Source organism: Medicago sativa, chromosome 1, assembly GCF_051527215.1.
Source record: "Medicago sativa cultivar Bolivia chromosome 1, Bolivia_mono, whole genome shotgun sequence".
NCBI lineage: Eukaryota > Viridiplantae > Streptophyta > Magnoliopsida > Fabales > Fabaceae > Medicago > Medicago sativa.
In genome coordinates, this window is record NC_140749.1 from 36680976 (window position 1) to 36703404 (window position 22429).

Consider the following 22429-nt stretch of genomic DNA (forward strand, 5'->3'; position numbering starts at 1 on the left):
AAATCAATATTAATACAACAGTTCTCAATAAAATGTTGACTGTTACAATGACTTAATTAAAAGATCCAGGTTTTATAACAACAGTGCTGATTTGCACAATAAGTATCAATTTGCATTGTATTACAAGGCTTCACATCAATTCTACATGTGAGAATATGACGGTCTTATTTCTCAATAGAACGTGAGACTTCCTCCTGTTGATAAAACACAAGTTATTTAATAAAGCTTGCTCAAGTTGTACACCATTCACTCTACGAACTTTAAACATTAAAATATCATTGCAAGCAGAAAAAAAGTCTACATAGACAAAAAAATTCTATTAGAAAAACCTTATCAGGAAATCTATTAATCAAAAAGAAACTATCATACTCGCGTAATTTAAAAACATATGTCTTGTCAAAAAAAGAAAATAAAGCATATGAAATCAATGCAGTATCATATTACTTTCCAAAAAAAAAAAAACATTCAACAAGGTATGTGATGTTTCTTCTCCACTGCTAAGGCATGGTATGAACAAATTGGTGAAAATGAATTTCTCTATTGACCTCAAAACATGTTGTAGTGCAACTAAATAGAATGAACAAAAAAGCAAAAGTAAAACTAATAATCTAAATTCAATACCAATAGACATAAAAATCTTTAGTTATTAATATTTTTCTAATTAATCCTTCAAAAAAAATTCTAATTAACTTTATCAACTAAATTTGAGAAAATAATTTTTTTTTTCAATAATTCATTTTAAAGCAATTAGCAAACATTATTGTATGCAGTCTGTCTTGATAGTTTTGTGAATGATAATGATTTTTTCATAAAATTGATGAAAAAAATGGAATAGCTTACAAACGTATTGCATACCTGCTCTATGAACAACTGTTCAATAGTGGTATTAATATCATCTCTCCATCGAACTTTTTGGTTTTCGACTCCAATCCCTGTTAGGAATGGTGTTACTGTGACTCCTGATGAGAAAATCTTCAATTGAGGACATCCTCGAACAAAGAAATGCAGTAAAGATGGAAATATGAATGTTTGTTTCCCATTGCAGAAGCTTTCCAAACTAGACAAAGAAAATAATTCCATGTATTCCAAGTTTTCAAATATGACATCTTCCTCTTCCTTTTCTTCATCAATCTTTAAAACATCCAACATCATCTCGCAATTTGCTATTACTAATCTTTTGAGTTGTACGAGACTTTTAGCTGTTTCGGTTGTTATCAAATAATTCAGCCCTTTGCATTTGTCCACCTCCAAGTTGGTTAAATGCTTTAAAAACAATGATGATGGTATCAAAATTGTCAAATTGGGACAATTGACTACTCTCAAATCTTCAAGAACTTGCACTACAAAATGATCCCCTGGAAAGTTTTCCTGCCAAATAAACCTGAGTTGTTCTAATTCCAAAAGCCACAAATTTCTTATTAGCTTCGAACATTGTAGACTTAGATGAGCGATTCCTCCTGTGAGGAACAATGTTTCAAAAGAACTTCCACGGAATTGAAGTGTTACCACATTGGGAAACATTGCATGGAAACCATTCAGAAAAGTAATAGGAGTTTCATCGAAATATTGCAAACGAAGAACTTCAGCATTCTGAAAGAGATTTTCCGGACAATGACCATTCAATATTTTCAATGCATCCTTGCCACATAATGCCAAATCTTCCAAGTTGGGGCTTAGCTGAAAAATTTAAAATCCAGAAACAAAATAAGTACTAGTTCAGACTAAGGGGGATATAGTTCTTCATCTAAGCTTGCTTACACAAGAAAGACATGGTGTGTTTTACCTTTTCAATAGAAAATAGAGCTATTTGAAATGGCATGTCATGAATTTCATCCTCCTGACCAGGCTGTTGGAAGCCTGGATGATTGAAGGAAAACATCCTCAATGCTTCACATCGATATACTTTTAATATCTTCAACAAAGGGCAGTCTAAAGTGTGTTTTCCTGGATAAAAACTCTCAAGGTTTGTCAAACCAATTAATGACAATTCAGTCAATTGATGAAAACTGATGCTATTTTTCATTGACCCTTCTTCCATAGCAACTATTTCGTCGACTCCAGAAAACCATATCCGGAGTATTTTAAGATGTCCAAGATCTTGGCATAGTGATAGTGAAAATATATTTAACAAGCTTTGGCATTCAGAAACATCCACTATTTCTAATTTTCCAAAGCTGATAATTTCACAAGGGTCCTCATTCCATATGTGCTTCAGTTTTGGTAAGCTAGACAAAGTTAATTTTTTCAATTCAGCAATTTGCTTCACCAATTTTTCTTTAGATTGAATACCTTTCACATCAAACACTGTTTCTAATGAATCACAATCTCTCACTTCAAGCTCTTCGAGTCTAAGAAGCACTTGCAATATATTTGATGGAAAAAGTACATTTGACAAAAAATCACATCGTTGCACGACTAGTGATTTCAAATTGCAAAACACATTGGGGTGAAGTTGGCCATACCACAGATCCTTCAGTTCAGGGAATTCAGACAATGTTAAATGTTCAAATTCACAAAATGCAACCTGTTAATCAAATAAGTGATAAGTCAATAATTTTTTTCAAGCAATATTTGGTCATGTATTTTTAACATAGCCAAAAACTACAATTTGTATCAACATATGGTTTCCAATTCCGAAACTACAGAGTGCCACATTTGCAAACAGTTTTATGGAGTTAGCTTATATAAAAGATACATTTAGCCAATTTCAATAATATAAAATTAAATATGTTAGTTAAACTCTTTCAAGATAAATTAGCCTTTTCGATTCTATTTTTTGTAGTTTGAAATTAAAAAAATTATTACAAAAATTAAATTAGTTAGAGAATCTAAATGTATCACATGTCAGCAATAACAATAAAAGTACATAAGCTAAGTTAATATCCCAAATCATTATGAGTTTGAATTAGAGAAAAACAAAGTTTTGATTATTCACAAAAAAAATATATATATAATGGAAAAAAAGGAGATAGTGTTGTATGAAATAAGTTATTATTTTATTCTCAGGCGATTAAAATGAGAATTTGGGTCTGACATGCTTTTATTTTCATTTATCCTATACAATTTCGGGATATACTTCCTAAAATAACTGGTTTTCTTCAAATGTTCTTGATTTAAAAGTTAAAAATCAACCATCTTGCATTCACTGAAAGCAAATGGAGAATTGATTTTTTTTTTTTTTGAAAGAAACAAATAGAGAGTTGATGTTACGTAGGAAATCAATTGGAAAATATAAGCATACCTTATCTTCATACATATTCTTTATTTTATCATTTAGGTTCCCTTTCAAATGCCATTTCCCAACATCTTGTGCAGTTTTCACTTTTCGAAAAATTGGTGAGCTCACAGTTCCCTCAGAGAAAATCTTCATGCGAGGACATTCTCTCACAACTACTTCCTCCAACAATGGAAGTTTCAATAAGCACTTACTAGAGCAAAATTTGTTGAGCCTTGGCAAACATTCAAGCATCAATATTACCAAACTAGTAAGTGCAATCTCAACATCTTCACTTCCCGTGATTATTTCTTCAAGTGAATTACAGTCTGTTATCGTCATTGTTGTGAGCTTGGAAAGACTTCTTGCTGTAGGAGATGTAATTAATTTTATCAACCCATGGCAATTTGTTATTTTCAAATTTGTCAAGTGACTAAAAGTAGCAGAGGAAGGTGACAGCGTTGTCAAACTACGACATGCATGAATTTCCATGTGTTCAAGTTTTTCAAGAACTGGATCGATTTGGCATCCTTCTGCACATATATATTGAAATTCAGGCAGTTGATTAAGTGACAATCCTTTAAGCCGTGTGTGACTTTCTTCCTTCATTGAACTTTCATCTTGGAATATCTTCTTGAAGGAACCTGAATCAACTAGTAGCCACTCAACAGTTGGCACATTTCGGAGAAACCAATAAGGAAAAACAGCCTCCTCATTTACACCATTGAACAGCCCAAGATGTGTAATTTTGGTAAAGACATCATCCAAATTTTTGTCTTGTAAAACCATTTTAGCATCCCTATAGTCGATAAACAATTCATCTAGCTCCGGAATCACCTAAAACAAATATAAAGCACAATTTACAAAAAGTGAAAATTTATTGTTTACTCTAAAAAATGAAATATTTACTAGTCACTCCCTTTTCTTTGGCCATTACTAGGGTACTTTCCTCAATTTCATCTTAACCATGGAAGCCCATCAAAAGCCATTGTTAAGTCTGTCTAAATGTCACACATTAAAAATATATTTAAATGACTTTTCCAATCAATAGTTTCAAATATATTCCTCTCAATATTTTGGTATTGTAAAAAAATATATTTAACACCTTCTGTGAGTTTTAGGGCATTTATATTTTATTTTCAAAAACGATTTCTTTTATTGAAAATCGTTGTTTAAAGTATTTTAAAAACTACTTATTTGCCTTGAAGTACTGTTCTCCAAAATGTTTATATGTAATAGATTTCCAAAATTAAAAAGAATAATAAAACTGTAAGTCCCTAAAAATGTTTTTAGCTGATTTTAAAAGCTAACTAGATTTTTAATATCTAGCATGTAGATATAATTTAAAAAAATAAATAATGAATAATTTACATAATTCATTTATCAGTCCTTCCAATCTACCACCATTTAATGGGTGGCGGTCGGTAGGTCGTAGACTTTGTCTTAAATAGTACCAACTTTTGATAATTGAATTCAGCTGTAATTTTTTCTTCTAAAAATAGTCATACACAATAAAAAAAAATTAAAAAAAAAGGCAGCTAGACAGTCATTGCACTAAAGATCCCGCATATGCAGGGTCCGAGAAGATGTCCCACCGTATTGGTGTATTGGACGCAGCCTTACCCTGTTTTTAATACAGGAGGTTGTTTCCAGGACTTGAACCCGTGATGTTTCACAGTAAAATATAGTCATACACAATAACTTTAATAAAAAAAATTGTACATTAATGTATATGTTACATACCTTTTCAGCAATGAGAAGCGGGACGTCTTCCGCGATAGGAAGTTTTCCGTTTCGAAGCATTTTGTGGATGCTTGTAAATGAACTTTTGAATAAGTTCACTTTTGAACAGCCTGAAACAAAACTCACTTTCAAAGATGGACATGTTAAAGTATGATTTCCTGCACAGAAACCTTTGAGTTTAGGTAAGTTCCAAAGACCTAGATTAATCAATTTGTTAAACTCAAATATGGGAGTTGCACCCACGTATCCTTTCTTCTCTGCAACAATTTCCTTCATGTTCCCACAAAATTTCAAAAGAAGTGTTTCTAGATGTGAGCAGCAATTGGCTACAGAAACTGGAAATAGATATTCCATGCTTTCACAATTTGTCAAAGATACGATTTTCAAATCATGAAAACTAAGAATTTCTTGAGGATCCATACTCCATATATTTTTCAGCTTTGGCATTTCACTCAAAGTGATTTCTTTCAGATGTGTTGCATCCTCCTTACTTTCCTCGTCATTGGAACTCAATTCAAATATCTCTTCCACTAAAACACATTCTCGAATATCTAGCTTCTCAAGATTATTGTAAGTTTTTTGCAATGAAGAAGGAAAAACTACTGTGATTTTGTCACATTTATTCACTTCCAACGTCTTCAATGAGTCAAACTGGTGGTCACTACTACAAAATACCCCCTTTAATAGCACTCATTTTGGCTCTTAATAGCGCTTCTCAAGCGCTAAGAAAGCCCCCGCTATAAAAGGTCAGGAGCCTATAATAGCGCTTTCCAAACGCTATTAAATAGCAACACATCAATAGCGCTTTCAGAAAAGCGCTAATATAGCCTATTTTTTTGCTTTTTTTAAACAGATGTTTCTTAGCGTTTTTCGAAAAGCGCTATCTTAACTACCTTCCATTAATAGCACTTTTAGAAAAGCGCTAATAAAAGTCCCAATTTTTTTAATTTTAAAAATTAAATCTACAAGCAAAAGCTTCATAATAATATACTGACTAGACAAAAAATATATATATACAGATCAGAAACACTAGTAATCCATTAATAGACATAAACAACCATAATGTGCTGATCAAAATCTTAATTACAAATGATATCTAATGTACACTTGCATAAAATGCAAAGTCTGTGCACAATATGTATATATGAACAATGACAAACCTAAAGTAACTTACAAAACCTTGGCCTTTTTCCTCCAATTTTCCATACTAATTGGAACCTCCCGACGAACGATGACTCCAATGTAATTGACAAAACCTTAGCTTTCTTCCCCAACTGGTTGACCTTGAACATTCCAAGGAACCTGAAGTAAGATCGCATGGTATACAAAATGAATCCAGCAATGCATTAACAAGTCCAAAAAATCTCAACAAAGGACATGACATAGTAAACAAACATCACTTGAACACAAAAACCAACTGAACCATATAAAATGCAAGGACATAAGTATGTCCAACAATAACTTCAAATTCATGTTAAACAAAAATATAGATCACAAAAACTGTTAATAAAGCATGTAGTTACCTCAATATTATCTCCATGGCTTCTAGCTTTGTGAATTTTTCGCATGCAGCTTTGTAATTTTTTCGCATGCGGGGTCACACCACGTTTACCATTAGTTGAAGTCATTCACCTGTAAAAGATGTTATTAACAACGAGAGTAGCATAAAGAATAATTAACATTCAAAATGAGAATCAATAACAATAAACCCATAAAAACAGCGGCTGCCAGGCATCTAAACACTACGGAATGAATCCATTTTAACTTGTTAGTCAGGACAATGTGTCCTTCGTAGATATCAAAACACAAGCCATGATAAGGCAAAGCTTAGAAAGAAGAAGGTGAAACGAGTAGTTGTGGTGGAAGGGAAGGTGTAGTGAGACAATATGTAAGATCAAAGGTTCCCCGTTTAAGATGGACACCTGAACTTCATCGTTGCTTTGTTTGTGCCATTGAAACTCTTGGTGGTCATCAAAAGGCTACTCCTAAGCTTGTTATTGATTTGATGGAAGTTAAAGGGCAAACAATTTCACACGTAAAGAGCCATTTGTAGATGTATAGAAGTATGAGAGGTTACTCATGCAAAACATAATTAATTTGGACCTATCAAAGTAAACATTCGATTTCATACATAAACAACATAAAAGTAACATCAAAATACTCATTTAACAAAAAAAAATTATTAATGTAATTAATTGAGTTTGTTTTCGTAAAAAAAATCTTATAAAAAGTGACTAAGGTAGTAAAAGCCTAACATAAAATCAATGGAAGGAAGCCTGCACTTTAGCTTGAGGGTAGGTAGCCTATGATGTTGTGATAAAATTTAAGCAACTAAGGTACTTTCCGCACCAAAACTCATTAACATTAACAATAAATTAACTCAAGCAAATTATACCTTGAACATGCGCCCCAATTGCTCAACGCACTCCAAAACTAATTGTTGATGGACCAAAACTTTCCTACTCTTCATGATGCGCACAATTGTTGCATCAATAGCATATCACCTATATTTGTCAACATCTTCAATAACCTTCCTTTCATCGACAGGCGGTCAAGTTTTAGCATATCACCTATATCTTCAATACCTCTTCATTAGTCAAGTTCAGCTGAGTCATAATCTCTGAATAGCTAAGTCTATCATCAGAAAATTATAGTCAAAGACCCATTACAAGCACCAAGTTGTAGCACACTCTACTAAAACTAGTACTATGGATAGCATTAGAAATGATACTAATTTTTTTTTGTTACAAAAGCATAAAACATTTTTTAGAGCCACCTATATATCCATTAACTAAATATAATAATCCCAAAACCTTATAAGAGCCATTTATGTATCCATTAACTAAACACTAATATGTAAAATCCTGTGCAAAATCATTATTAACATAAAAACCATCCATACGTGTTTGTCATTGATGATATGGGGTTACTCAATGGTATCTAAAACAAAATCCCAAGGTTCTTATTCCACACATTGCTTCATAACTAAACAATGAATTTTAGAATACATCATTAACACCAAAATAATGAAGTTGAATTTAACCGAGGAGCCAAGTAAGCACGTCGAATTAGCCAAGTAATTAACAATTATGTTAACAGTTACTAGTGGGATAAATATCTGTTAAAGTTCCTATTAATTGTAACATAACACTTGGCTTACATAGAATCCATTGTGTAGTCCTCACGGATCATTATATCATATTAATTCTCTCATATTTAAAAAAATAAAATAAATAGGCACTGGTTTCATCTATATGATTAATTTTCATTTCAATTAGGTTTAATGGTGTCTTTCATCCCTGCAATTAGGGGCCATTTAAAATTTGGTCCTTGCAATCGCTAATCCTGGCAAATTGCCCTTGCAAAGTTTAATCATTTAAAATTTCGTCCTTTGACCAACTTAATCACTGCCACGTCATCAAATTAACAAAATGGCATGGGAATTGACCAAAATACCCCTGGGCTAATTTTTTTTTCCTTCAAAAAAATTTTTTTTTTCAAAATTTTGAAAATTCTTTTTTAAATTAAAAAAATCTGAAAAAATAATTAAAAGTCAAAAAAAATTCGGAAAAAAACTGTTAAAATTAAAACTGAAAAATTTTCGGGAAAAAATCGTAAAAAAAATTCGGGAAAAAACTGAATTTTTTTTTGAAGGAAAAAAAAAACAAAAAAAAATAAGCCAGGGGTATTTTCGTCAATTCGCATGCCATTTTGTTAATTTGATGACGTGGCAGTGATTAAGTTGGTCAAAGGACGAAATTTTAAATGATTAAACTTTGCAGGGGCAATTTGCCAGGATTAGCGATTACAGGGACCAAATTTTAAATGGCCCCTAATTGCAGGGATGAAAGACACCATTAAGCCTTTCAATTAATTTCTCTAACTATCTCTCACTTTCTTAAGTGATTCATTTTCATTCTCTTTCTTAAGAATGAGAGTAGTAACTAGCAAGGATTGAATGCTTAATGATTGTAGAAGCTTCATACGCTAGAACATGTATGTCAATTTCATTATAAAAATAAATAGATATCACTTATCTTTGAAGGACCAAAGTACACTCAATCTTTCAGTGAGCTCCTCCTATAAATGTACTTGTTAATATAACAAGAAAAGATACATTTCTTTTCATTTGACAACTCTAGCATCCCTGCCAAAACAAAGTAGAATCGATGTACGGTGAATTGCTTCTAAAGACAAATCTGTCGACGAGTTTGTAAAAATAGGCTTGGTTGTTGTTGTTGTTGTGGAGTTTCTAATAAGACATGGTTAAATATCGCTCGAAACCAAAATCATACAGAACATGAATATTGAATATTCAATTAGAAAATCAAAAGCATGCCACCTCAAAATTAAGATTTACCCCCAATAAAACAAAGCTCTATTTCAACTGGCATTAGACTTGATAAACCTTATAGATGCTTCAATATTCAGTGACATCAAAGAGTTGTTAAAAGCACAACACATATGGTACATTCTCATTCTAAATAAGCCGAAATCAATTAGCATGCAGGGCCAAATATCACACACCTAAGCTATAAATCCAGCATGCATATACAAAAGGCCTACTAAAGATGAATATAAAACAAGTGCACTGAGCCAAAATACTACCATGATTCATCAATAATTCAACAAGAATTTAACTTTTGACATCCTTAATAGTCTGCACTAGTGACTTTATTTCATACCACATGGACATATCTTGATAAATCATGAACTATTAAATTAAATGCAAGGTACTTAATAGAAAGGAACCTTATCAAATCTATGTGGAATTCAACCACTGAGAGCCTCCCCACAAACTGCAGTGAGCCAAATTGGCCATACAGCAGCAACATGTTCCCCATGTAAAAATTTCCGTGGGTTACTTAGCTTTGGATTCGGCTGTGATCTTTTTCCATCTTCATCTTGAGACTGCTGAAACCTGTCACCGTTCTCAGCGTCTAGATACCACACTCTTTTCTTCACAATTACTCGGCGTTGTGCCACCGAGGCGTCATCAACCTTCCTGTTAAAACAATTGAAGTTTAGAGCCAAATCTCACACCAAATTTCACAATGATTATGATTCATGTGAGATGGGAATGGATTAGTGATTGAAGAAGGATTGATCTGGACAAAGGTTGAGATGGGAGTGAATTTCACGTGGTTGGGTCACACCTCACGAGATGAACGAAGAGAGGAACAAAGCTAGCTACCAACGGTGGTTGAGGATCCAAATTCCTTTCCAGAATTCATCACAACTTCGAAGAGCTATTGAAATTTATGATCCAGTTGGAAGAAGAAGAACGATTGAAGTGCAGAACGAGTTTTCCCCCTTTTGATTTTATTAGGGTTCAAACACGGTAGGGAGATGAGGATAAGTGGTAGCAAATAATAGCGTTTTTTCAGAAGCGCTATCAAACAGCTGACTATGGCCTTTTTAATAGCATTTTTGCACAAGCGCTATAACAGTGGCGCTATTATATGTCAAAATTGTAGTAGTGGGTGCCACATTGTCTTCAAGTTCTCCATGTTCTTCAATATGATTTCATCCAATTTGGAGAATCGAATCTACGATTGTAAATTATAAACTCATAAATAATTGTGTGTGTATATATGTGTGTGTGTGTATACATACATACATACATACATACATACATACATACATACATACATACATACATACATATATATATATATATATATATATATATATATATATATATATATATATTCAAATGCAAGTTCAAAATTTAAATGTTAGTGACAGAATTACCATACCTCTTTCAATGCATCAGTGCCGTTATTTTTCTCTTCTGTAGCTATTATCTCCTCCATGGAAGAACAATTACTGATTTCAAGTCGTTTAAGGTTTATAAAATTTCCAACCATGGAAGACAAGAATAAGTACTTTAACCCACCACAATTCTCCACAACCAAATTTGTCAATTTGTAAAAATGTTGACTGTCACCCCAAATGTTTTTCGAATTTAGTGAGCTCAGCTTAAGAGTATCCAAATTAGGAAATGAAACCTAAATAGAAACAAATAAAAAAATTATAACTGAAGGCTACTGGCTAGAACAATTTTATGTGAATAATTTAGACTTTGGAGATGCATGACCTATTCCATTGGTATCATGTCACTTTTCAAATCAACAAGGAAATTTTTTTTTTCCAAACTCTAATATTTTGGTGTGAAATCATTACAGTTTCTAAAATCAACATACAAATATCTACTACACAATTACATATCTAACAGTAGGACATGATTCAGCAATCAGATTTTCTAAATTCATATTTTACAAGAAAAAAAAAATATCATACAAAAATCAAGGTTTAGGTCCGGTTTGCATTATCTTCTAGTTTATAGGAGCTTCTTAATCAAAATTGTTGAAAGTGTAATTTCAAACTATTTTTATTCAAATGAAAAGGTGCTCCTTTTACAGGAGAGTACATAAAGGCACTCCACAAATTAAGGATTGATTTAAGGAATTAAAATATAACACAGTTAACATAAAATCAAATAGTACGCGGGGATAATAATGATTAAATATTTCAACAAAAATAAATAAACTTATAGATGCTAATGGAAAGATGAATGTGAAAGTTGTAACAAAAAAAGGAAAACAAAATTGTATTCCACTTAATTGTTAAATTGCTAAGATAATACACCTTTCATATGCTATGCTGAGTCAATCCTAATCAAAGAGATAGAAAATAAATAAAAACTTAACACAAGTTTAAATATCAAAATTAATAGCTTCCTATTTATGATACTTATAATTTATCCATGTGTTGAGACTTGAGATTGTTCCTGTTACAGATGTTTGGTCAAATGCATATAAATATGTGCCAAAGAAAGAGAACAAACCTGAGCATTGAAAAACGAAGTAGAAACACAAGACTCTAATCCTTGATACTTTTGCCCAGTTCTGATAGACGTCAACGCATAAGCGAAGAAATTATCAACTTTTTGCAAGTCTTTTAAAGTCAAAGAGTGCAATGAAAGAAACTCAATTTTCTTATTAGTGCTATAATCAACACTTGAATCAGGGTCATCAATCACAATCTCCTTCATAGAATTGCATTGACAAACTTCAATCTCTGAAAGTTGGGAAAGCCCTTTAGCAGCAGAATAGGAGAGGAGATATTTTAATTGGGCACAATTGTTGACTTTGATAACACTAAGTTTTCCAAAAGAATTAATTGCATGTCTTCCATAACATATTTGCTCCAAGCTTTTAAGATTCTTAAGTTCTATTGTTTCCAAGTTGATAAAGGAAACTTGAACTTGCTTCCTCTCCATAGAGTCAACTATGTGCTTAATGTTTGCATTGTTTTGTATGTGGAGGTGCTTCAACAATGGAAATCCTTCCCAATTCAGTTGAAAAAGCACATTTTGAATACCATCTACTTCATCCAAGTACAAATTCTCAACCCCTTTAATCAACGCTTTAATCCCATGCTCCAAATGTATGTTGGTTCCTAATTTGAGCATCAATGTTTTCAAGTTTCCTTCCTCAATGTCAGCCCATTCCCATACATCTCCAATTACTATTTTATATCTTTGCAGCTTTCCAAACATCAATTTTAAGTCCCTTGGCAAAATCCAAGCCTCACGAATTTGTAATTCTAGAGCAGTCAAGTTGAACAACTGTCCAAGCTCAGCAAGGCTAGCATTTACATTTTGCTTATCTGAACTCTCATCTTCCCACCTAATGGAGGTATTGCCCATGTATAATTCTTCCAATTTAGACAAGCTTGATATGATGTTGGGTGGGATCACTTCTATTCCAGAATGACTCAAATTGAGCAATCTTAAATTTGTCAATGTTCCTATTTCCCTTGGCAATATTTTCATCGATGATCTCCAAAGGCTGAGAATTTCTAACTTTTTCAAAGATCCTATTGCATCCATATTCTCCAAAGCGCATTGATCCAAGCTCAATGTTTTAAGGCTAGTTAGGGACCTAAATGAAGTGGGTAATGAAGACAAGCTCAAGTGTGTTAAATCTAACACTCTTAGGGTTTCCATACCCTCAAAAAAATTATCTCGGATTTCTAAAGAAAGATTTTCACTGCCCAAGAAGAAAAACTTAATAATTGGACAATCTAACCTTTCAGGAAGCTTGTCAATCTCACACCCATCTAAAATGATATATGGGCATCTTTTTAGAAAGTCCTTGGTTGGCCATTCCTTCAACTCATGTGGCCATTCCCTCTGAAATACATGTTGATCCCTACGTGCTATGGAGATTGCTACATCACGAACAAAGTTATTCATTTGGATGCTCCTACTTGAGTTACCCTCATTCAACAAACAAGATGCCTTCAAAGATTCAAATATATTGTGAAGTTTGTTTCTTGCATCATCCACAGTATTTATATCCTTGAACATATCCAAACCCATACAAATGTTCAATAAGTACTCTGTATCATTACCTTGTAAAGCATCAGGTAGTAATGCAAAAAGAAGAAGAAGTTCCTTCATTTCATCACTCACCAACCAGCTGTAACTCAACTCCAAAGCAGAATAAGTTATCTCTTCCATTTCCGCATGACCAACACTTTCTAATTGCCTCAATGCATCTTTCCAAGTGTAAATATCTTTATTTTTTAATCCTCTTGCCACTATCGCTATGATAAGAGGCAGGCCTGCACATTTTTGGGCCACTTGAGCTGCTACATTTTGTAAACGGGTATCCTTAACCTTGTCACCAGCCATATATTGGAACAAGCACCATGTCTCTGCTTCGGTCAACAAGTCAAGTTTGAAAGTGAATTCCTCTTGAGTGTCCTTTTCCAGTAGAACATCCTTATTTCTTGAAGTCATCAACAACTTGCAGACATTTTGTTTCACATTTTTTTCAACATTTTTTTTGGTATTTTGTTTATCTAAAATGTGAGCTCGATGTTTATCTACTAATGGAATTCCCACTTTCTCCAATTCAAATGACGGCCAAATATCATCTAGAATGACAAGAATAGATTTCTCTGCTTTGATTCTACGCTTCAGGCGGTATGCCCTCCCATCAATAGTTTCCTCACCAAATTGAAGATCCAATTGATCAGCAATCTCCTTCTGAATTGTTTTAATGTCTGGAGTTTTGGATATATTGGTCATAACCACTGCATCAAACAATTTGTGTTGGTTAGCCATTTGAGCAACTTCCTTCACTAGAGTGGTTTTACCCACCCCACCGAGCCCGTAGATCCCAATGTTCGATGCTTTGGAGTCTTCTAAAGCTTTCACAATTTTTTCCTTAAACAACTCCCTTGTCTCGAGCGTTACACCACCTCTTGTGGAAAAAGTATTTGAGAAGGACATAATATCTAATGCAGGAAGGTAACCAACTCGGTCAAACTTCCCTTTGTCACGGACTTGAACAACTTCTTTTGCAATCTTTTTGGCTTTCCTACTCAGTTGATGACGTAAAATCAAATTGGGGAATGTTCTTACGGAGCACCCAACCTTAGCGCAACGAGGATCTCTCTGAAGCTGATTAGCCTTTTCAATGATCTCATTCACCTCGTCTAACCAAATTAACACATCAGGTTCAATTTCTCGTTTGCTCCTTCTTTCTTGTTCAATGGAGTGGTTTGTTCTGACTCGCGTAGCCTCAAGCTCCTTAACACGATCTGCTAGCTCCTTGAAATTTCCTTTGTAGGATAGCAAATAATTTGCTTGTCGTCGAATAGGCGCAACGGTATACTCAGCTATTTTTGCAGTAATTGAAATGAGAATCTCCATTACTTGTCTCAATCCAATATTCTTCCTTGTGACTTGATAAAGACTGAAAGTGAAACCAAGAAATACTATTATAGATGATTTTAAGACAAGGGGAAAAATAAAAAATAATAAAATGTTGAAAGCACGTTAGCTTGACTATAAACAAGAACTATAAATTTCTAGTTATGGTTGAAGATAAGATATTCTTCAACGAAGGAATAAACTTCAATATTTCTAGAAACAAGAATTAGCATAATTTTATAAACAATTAGACCATAACAACTGAATGAATAGATAAATAACTATTCAGTATAATCAAATCACAACATAGTTTTTTTTTAAAAAGAAATCACAACATAGATGTGTATCCCTTGAAGTGTAATAGGGAATTCAAATTATTTACAAGTAAAGTAAAAGAAAAGCATCACATAAATCAAATTATTTACAACAGATGACTAAAGCCGAAGACATTACAAGTAAAATAAAAGAAAAGCATCACATAAATCAAATTATTTACAACAGATGACTAAAGCCGAAGACCAAAGATATAGTTAAAAGAGAACATAAAATTTCGATTGCTAAAATTTGCATAGCTGTGTATTCCTTGAAGTGTAATAGGGAATTCAAAATCATTCAATATTTTTTTTTTTGTAAAAAAATCATTCAATCTTTTGATGTGTTTGATACATTTCTTCATAATAAAATAAACTTGATTAAAAAGGTATTGTTTCAAATGAAGTAATAGTTACAATAAACATATCAAAATTTTAGCACAATACAAGTAAAGGTTAGATTGAACGCTCCTTGAAACATTCAAATAAAAAATAACTTAGTTTTTAATATTATTTTATATTACTTAACTAACCCTACTTATTTAATGTTTTCTCATTTTATTCATACTTATTGTTGGAGAATCCAAAGATTACTCCTTGATTTTATTTTATTTAGTCCAGATCTTTTATTTTATTTCTAATTCCTTTACTGAAATCACTCCATGATTCAAGGAAGAGACTTTTTGTAATGTCTTTCTCCAAATAGACATTGACTAATGAATAAGGAATAATAATATTTTCCACATTGTTTTCTACATGACATCAGAACTCTAAGTTCTCTGATCCAGAGTTTTCCGTTTTTCCTCTCCATGGAATGCCCAAATGTATAGAAACATGCCCTCACTAGCTCATCCCAATAGATAAGCTTTCAAAAATGGTAGAAATTTTCACTGTATGTGTTTTTTTTAGTGTGTTTGGAAAACTGTTGGATAGGACTTCGTGGTATGTTTGAGCTTTTATCAAAAAGATTCATGTATGTTTGAGCTTTCTTAAACTAACTCTTTAATACACTATGAACACTTGTAGATTGAATGTTATAATTTCAGGGTAAATCGAAATGCTTTCCATGCTAGGGAAAGTTTAAATTTCTCACGTGGAAGATGGCAAAACCATCAAAATGATATCTCACTTTTAGGCAACGGAAGTGCGAAAATTCTCTAACTGTTGTTGGTTAGTTAACTCTATGGAATTGGAAATTGAAATACCTTTATGTTCTTTTTTTTTTGGGTGGTGGTCGGGATTCGAACCCCGGACCTTGCATATATTATGCATTGTCCATACCAACTGAGCTAAGCTCACAAGGACTAATCCCTTTATGTTCTAACCGTATGCAAAAGAAGTCTAATATTTAAAACTCCTCAGGTTTTTGGCCTTGAGTCAAAATAATGGTATGCTAAACAAGGTGACAAGGATGTGACTACTTACCTTTTTAAAATAAAAAATAAAAAAAATTTACTACTTACAATGATGAAAAGATGAGGCTAAGGCAATAATAAGACCTATATTATAAGAACGGTTAGAGGAGTGTTGATGATAGTGTTCTTTTTGTTTAAAATCAAGAGAATAATCGCATCTTTATGTTTCTTGTTAGGCTGAATAAGGAACTTGTTGAAGTAAGGAGTGGAATATTAGGGAAGACACCTCATCAAAAAGTTTTGAAATTTTTTTCATAGATAAAGGATCAACTCTTGCTACTAGAAACTTCAATGAAGAGAAAACAGACGAGAAGAAATCTGATACGCCTTGGTGTGATCAGTGCAAATGTCTCTTACTTACCTGTGAGACACGTTGGAGACTCTTCCGCAAAGCTCCAATTGAAAGAAGAAATGTGGGAGTGAGTGTAGTGCACTCCAAGCTGTTACTTCTAATAAAAACAAACTGTCTTCTCCAGGATATTTTCTATAACTAAGGAAAAATTAGACAAAATGTACAAACTCCTTGAATCTCAAACTACTTCCTGTTCTTGATCATCAAAACGGGAACCTCTTGCAAACTTACTTCCGTAGTGTCAATCTCAACCATACTTAGATAGTAGATTCAGGTGCTATTGATCTCAAGATAGGAAAATCTACTCTCTTTTTCCATTTTATAATCTTTGTGCAGGCAACCAAAAAATTAAGATTGTAGATGGCTCCTTTCAAGCCATTGTAGAAAAAGGTTTTATTATTATATATCTCCTATTTTAACCTGTCAAGATTTCCTACATTCTACAAATCTTTCTTGTAGTCAACTGTTTGTTAGAAACAAGACAAAAATAAGAATTGTCAAACTAACTTTATCCGTTCAAAATGTATCTTTTAGGATTTGAACTCATGGAAGATAATTGGCGATGCTAAGGAGAGGGGAAGACTCTAATGTTGTTGTATTGCATTTACGATGAGGCCCCAAAGTTGTCGTCATCGTTATTTAAAACATGTGTTTCCTAAGTTATTTCGTAATAAAAGTTCGTTTTATAATTCACTGTGAATCATGTGAACTTATGAAACATCAATGTTCTTACTATCCTATACAGTCATATTGTTGACCATTCTCTATTTAGTAGGATTAATGTATTTCCTTTATTTTCTATATTTTCTTTCTTGAGAGATTCTATCTTGTATATAAATTTCCACAACCTCATTGTGCAATACAAGTTAATCAGTTTACCCCGTTCAACATGGTATCTAGAACAAAACTCAATCCTATTTTGTGTTTGGGCTTGGCCTCTGTCAAACTCTAGTCTCGTTTTTTTTTTTAACTTTTGTTGTCGAGTGTCCAAGAGACACCATTGTTTGGTATTGAAGTAATCATTGGAAAAGTCTATGGAATTGTTGTCACCATCGCCAGAGACACGCACCCTCGCCATCAGATCTGAAATTCAACAATCTGCCACCAGCCACAGTTTGACTGCCAGAAACACCGCCACAGCAGCAACAGTCGCGACGGTGTTTTGTTAGTTTCTAGCGCATGTGAGCCACATGTCTCCTTCTAGTCCACCGTTTTCAGCAGTGCGAGTCCTACCTGACCTCTCTCTCTCTCTCTCTGTTTTGACATTGGTGGACCAACTTTCATCTTGTGGCTTCCACATTTTAGACGTGTTTTAGGCTTTCTTTGTTTTTCTAGAATTTTGCATGCTTGAGGTTTAGTTTGTAAGTTTTTTGCTGCTCTAGTGTATTGGTTGTTCAGTGCAGTTTCTGCTTTAGGTTTGGTTATCATTGGAAAACATTTTTACACTTATTTGGACTCAATTTTTAGTTTCCAAGCACCTTGTGGTAAATTTCTCTGATTGTCTCCTTTTCTCCATACAAATTTGAGGTTAAGTATTGTTCATAATTTGATCGCAGTCCAATAAACTTCCGCTGCAGCCACTTTGGCTCATATCAGTAATTCTACAACTTTTATATCTCACGATGTGGAATCGTGAATTTTAGATTTTTGTGCTTTTGATCATGTAGTTGGTAATCCCTCTCCTATCTCTAACTTGTCTCCTCCTAAAATATCTCACAGTATTACTCTTTCTAATGGTTCTAAGCCACAAATTACTGGTATTGGTTAAGCTTATCCTTGAATTATGTGTTATTTGTACTTGGCTTGGTTCTTGTTGAAATTAAGGGTCTAACTCATGATCCTTACAAAACAAAGTTGTAAGGTAAGGATTTCCTCCTGTTTATAAACTCTTCTCAAGAGGACCCCCTCAAAGCCAACACAATGAAGGTGTTGGAGGCTGCAATGAAGACTAACCAAAGGTCGCAATTTAGGCGACTAGGGGCGGACCGCAATTAAGGCGGAATTTCCAACACACCCTCACGCTTCAGCCTGGCCCAATGGTCATGAAGCGTGGACGATGCGGGAAGCCCAACAGTAGATCTAGGATAAGCTCTGATACCATGTTGAAATTTGGGGCCTGAACTCCCGTCACTCGGTAAAATCTTTTCCTAGAGTTACAGAGGGAAGAAAAAAGGAGAAATGCCATGCTCGGTACACAACTCCAAATGCAGTGGCTGTACTAGATGCACATAGCACACACCAGCAAAAATGTTAGCAGTCAATGGCAAATTAAAGAACCATCTCAGCTGTGGTGTGATTTCTACAGCAAACCATGCCATAAATGAGACATTTTATGGAAGTGTCATAGTAAACTAGGAACCAAAAAAGGTGTCAGGACAGAACAAACTTGATCATTCTTTTGCCTAAGCACAAAGCAATTCTAGGGTTTTTTAGTTTTTAGACTTTTGTCATGGATCATTGATTCAAATGGGATGGATTTTGGAACACATGATAAGTCTTTCCTATTTACGGTATTTTCTATTGTTCCCAACCTTCTAGAAATGAAAGTTTTTCGCTTGTAAAGTTTGATGTAACCTTTTACCTATGAGCAAATTCTGTATGGATTCAGTTGTCAAGTTTTCTTTCTTGAGTCATATTGTCTATTCCAGAGCAAGAATTTGGCCTAAAAATTAAATACAAAACTCCTATGAAGTTTTGTTTACAGCCATTAATTAACATGTAACATGATAGGACAAAACATATACGAATGGAGACACTTGAGGTGCTAGCTCAGTGGTAGGAGATTAGTCTTATAGCCTCAAGGTGTTGAGTTCGAATCCCCTCAGAGTGCCACATTAATTAATAAAAATTTCCCCCCTTCCCAATTTTTTTACAAAATTAATAAAAATTTCCCCCCTTCCCAATTTTTTTACAAAAAAAAAAAAAAAAGGAAATACATTGACCAACACTTTGTCAAAGTAAAGCTAGATAATGATTTCAAGATTATACAGATAACCTAAGACTGAATTTTTAGACTAGTATATCATAGATCTATTATAGAAAACGAGTAATAATGGTCAGTTTCTTTAGTATATAATATACATACCTTTTCGGTAGGAAAACTGGCAATTCAGATGGTGAGTTCTTCAATGAATAGAGTGATGTAAATGACTTCTAAACCAGATGCCGAGTAGTAATCTGCAACCAATTCATTATCACTATAATTATAATAATAAGTCTATAAATTTTGGAAGACTGCAACAGGTATACATTTAGATACAAAGAAACTCATATCTACAAACTTCCTTCCTTGCAAACCAAGCATACCCAAAAAAAGTACATAACTTATTAAGTACAGGAGAAAAGCATGTGTACCTCTTAACAAACAGCAATACTTCAATCAAACGGAGAGCGTGAATACTTGAGCAGATGGTCACGATGGATTGATCGAGATATGAAAGCAACAGGTAAACCGAAAAACAGAAGAAAACTCAGACCAAAGGACAAATTTACAATGTGAAAGATTTTCAACTTTTTTTTTCTCTTTTTTTTTTGGGATTTTTTTTGACTGGAAAACAAGAACCAATAACTAGGAAGTCTTTCAAAGAAAAGAAAGTTCAAATGCACTTTTGAAAACTCAATCTAAATGAAACAATCAGTAACTTTTTTTCTCTTTTTTTGATGGGATTGTACCAACTGAAAAACAACAAAACAAACAATTAAGTTTTTTTTTTCCTTTTTTTGTATGAAGTGAAAAATTGCAATTAAGTTTTGAAGACTTGATCTATTAATAGAATGGAATAGAAAATTTGGAAGGGAGATATGAATACTAATAGTTGGAGACTCAAACTACAAGACAAACAATCGAGTACTATTTTTTTTCTTTTTTTTTTATATGAGGTGAAAAATAACAATTTGGTAAACACTAAACAGACTAGAAAGGAGAAATGTAAAAGGGAAATATGAAGAATTGAGAACTCAAACAAAGAATGCAAAACAAAACTCAAGGATGCTTTTTTATGGTTTCAAATCAAACTGTATCAAAATGTAAACAGAGACGCAAATGAGCTTAATCACTTTGTGATGAGTTTCAAGGATGAGAAAAGAGTACGGAGAAACCTTTGCATTTTATTATGAGCAGAAAAGCAAACCGCGCGCTTTAATTGCAAACAAAGCAAGAAATCTAATCTAAATTAAAAATAAACATAATAAGCACATGGGATTAATATGATTACGTAACGAATATTTTTTATGTATTCGTTTTAAGGTATTTAAACCAATGTGCGGTTCTCTTTTTTTGTTTCTTTCATTTTTAAAACCAAAAGCAATGAATAATAGTGACTTGGAAAGTGGGATTGGATTAATCAATTTGAGATGGGTTTCAACTTTCATAAACCGAGAATACTTGCTCAATAAAAGATTGTATAGATAAATGTTATTGAGAAACCCTCCATAACAAGAACATCAAATATGCTTTTATTTGTTTAAAAAAAGATTACATATAATACTCAAATATACTTGACTAAGTGGAGCAACGTTACCTTAGTTGATGGAGATGCTCTTTCGTTGAACAGTGATGTGAAGTGAAAGAAGGTTATTCATTAAAGAATAGGAAAAGTAAGAATTGTTTGAGTTGAGTAGATGGATGGTATCGTTGGAAACTGGAAATGTCTCGTTTTTCTTCAGACTTGAGGGAGGAAGAGGGAAGGGGAGTGCGTCCAACCATCCAACTCATTTCCAATTTCCCAAGTTCCAATTATTCTAATTTCCCACAAAAAAATATCTTTTGTTTGTTTTAGCTTCTTAAAATCAATTATTGTCTTCAAAAACAATTATGGTTAAAGCACGGTTCATAATTTTTAGATAGAGAGAAGGATTATTGGTTTAAATTGACTTTGTAATATACACCAAGTCCATAAAAGTCACGTAGAAATTGAATTTTTTTCATGATTTTTTACGGACATGATTAGGACGCTAAACTATGATTTTCTACAAAAAAAAATTATAATTTTCCTATAAAAGACTGATTAATTATGTATTTTTAAAGCGCCAAAATTTCAAAAAAAAAAAAACAAAACAAAACAACGAAAATCATAACCTATAAATCAAACTTTGACTTGATTGTTTGTAAAGACATCTATAAAAATACATAGAAAGGATCTGAAAAGTTTTATAACATTTTGAAGAAGCCTCAGTTTATTTTTATTTTTCAACCAAAACGTGCGAAATTGCAATTTTTTCTAAGTAAGCAAATACTTGCAGGTAAAATTTTGTTCCAGAATTTTGAATGCATAGTAAGAACATCATAAGAACCTTCAACATGAAATTTTGGAGTTTTTAAACGAGGGATGAATTAATTGTGAATGGTTTGAAAATTCATAATTATGGAGAACAAAAATTTGGCATTAGTCCTTCCCTTGTCCTAAAATTTCAACTTTTTGTGGAAAGCCCTATTTTAATATCCTAAACATGGATGAAAAAAAAATCATAAAAAAAATTAACGTCTAGGTGACTTTTACGGGCTTTGCATATATTTTTTGGTCAAAAATATGAAAAATCTCAAATTACAAGGTTAGAATATGTGTTTTATTTTTACAGAGTCATTTATAAGACTTTGTGTATATTACATGATCAATTTGAACAATTAACCCTAGACAGATCAATTTTATTTTAAACTTTGTATTT

The 22429-nt window shown here is 33.0% G+C and overlaps 1 protein-coding gene and 1 long non-coding RNA gene across 2 annotated transcripts; both read right to left on the reverse strand.

The window, feature by feature from the left end:
- Positions 1-63: 63 nt before the first annotated feature.
- Positions 64-20847, reverse strand: LOC146954685 (uncharacterized). The gene is made up of 10 exons (XM_085717684.1): positions 20120-20847; positions 19851-19942; positions 11808-14730; positions 10717-10968; positions 10443-10506; positions 4958-5616; positions 3242-4051; positions 1784-2524; positions 856-1677; positions 64-194 (listed from the first exon to the last, which is right to left on the reverse strand). Exons 3-10 carry the CDS (start codon positions 14685-14687, stop codon positions 165-167), a joined length of 6258 nt encoding a protein of 2085 aa, XP_085573810.1. The 5' UTR covers positions 14688-14730; positions 19851-19942; positions 20120-20847; the 3' UTR covers positions 64-164.
- LOC146954686 (uncharacterized) lies at positions 5970-8226 on the reverse strand. Its single transcript, XR_015014527.1, has 3 exons — positions 7353-8226; positions 6481-6589; positions 5970-6259 (listed from the first exon to the last, which is right to left on the reverse strand). It is a non-coding gene; the product is annotated as an uncharacterized LOC146954686 (long non-coding RNA).
- Positions 20848-22429: the final 1582 nt, after the last annotated feature.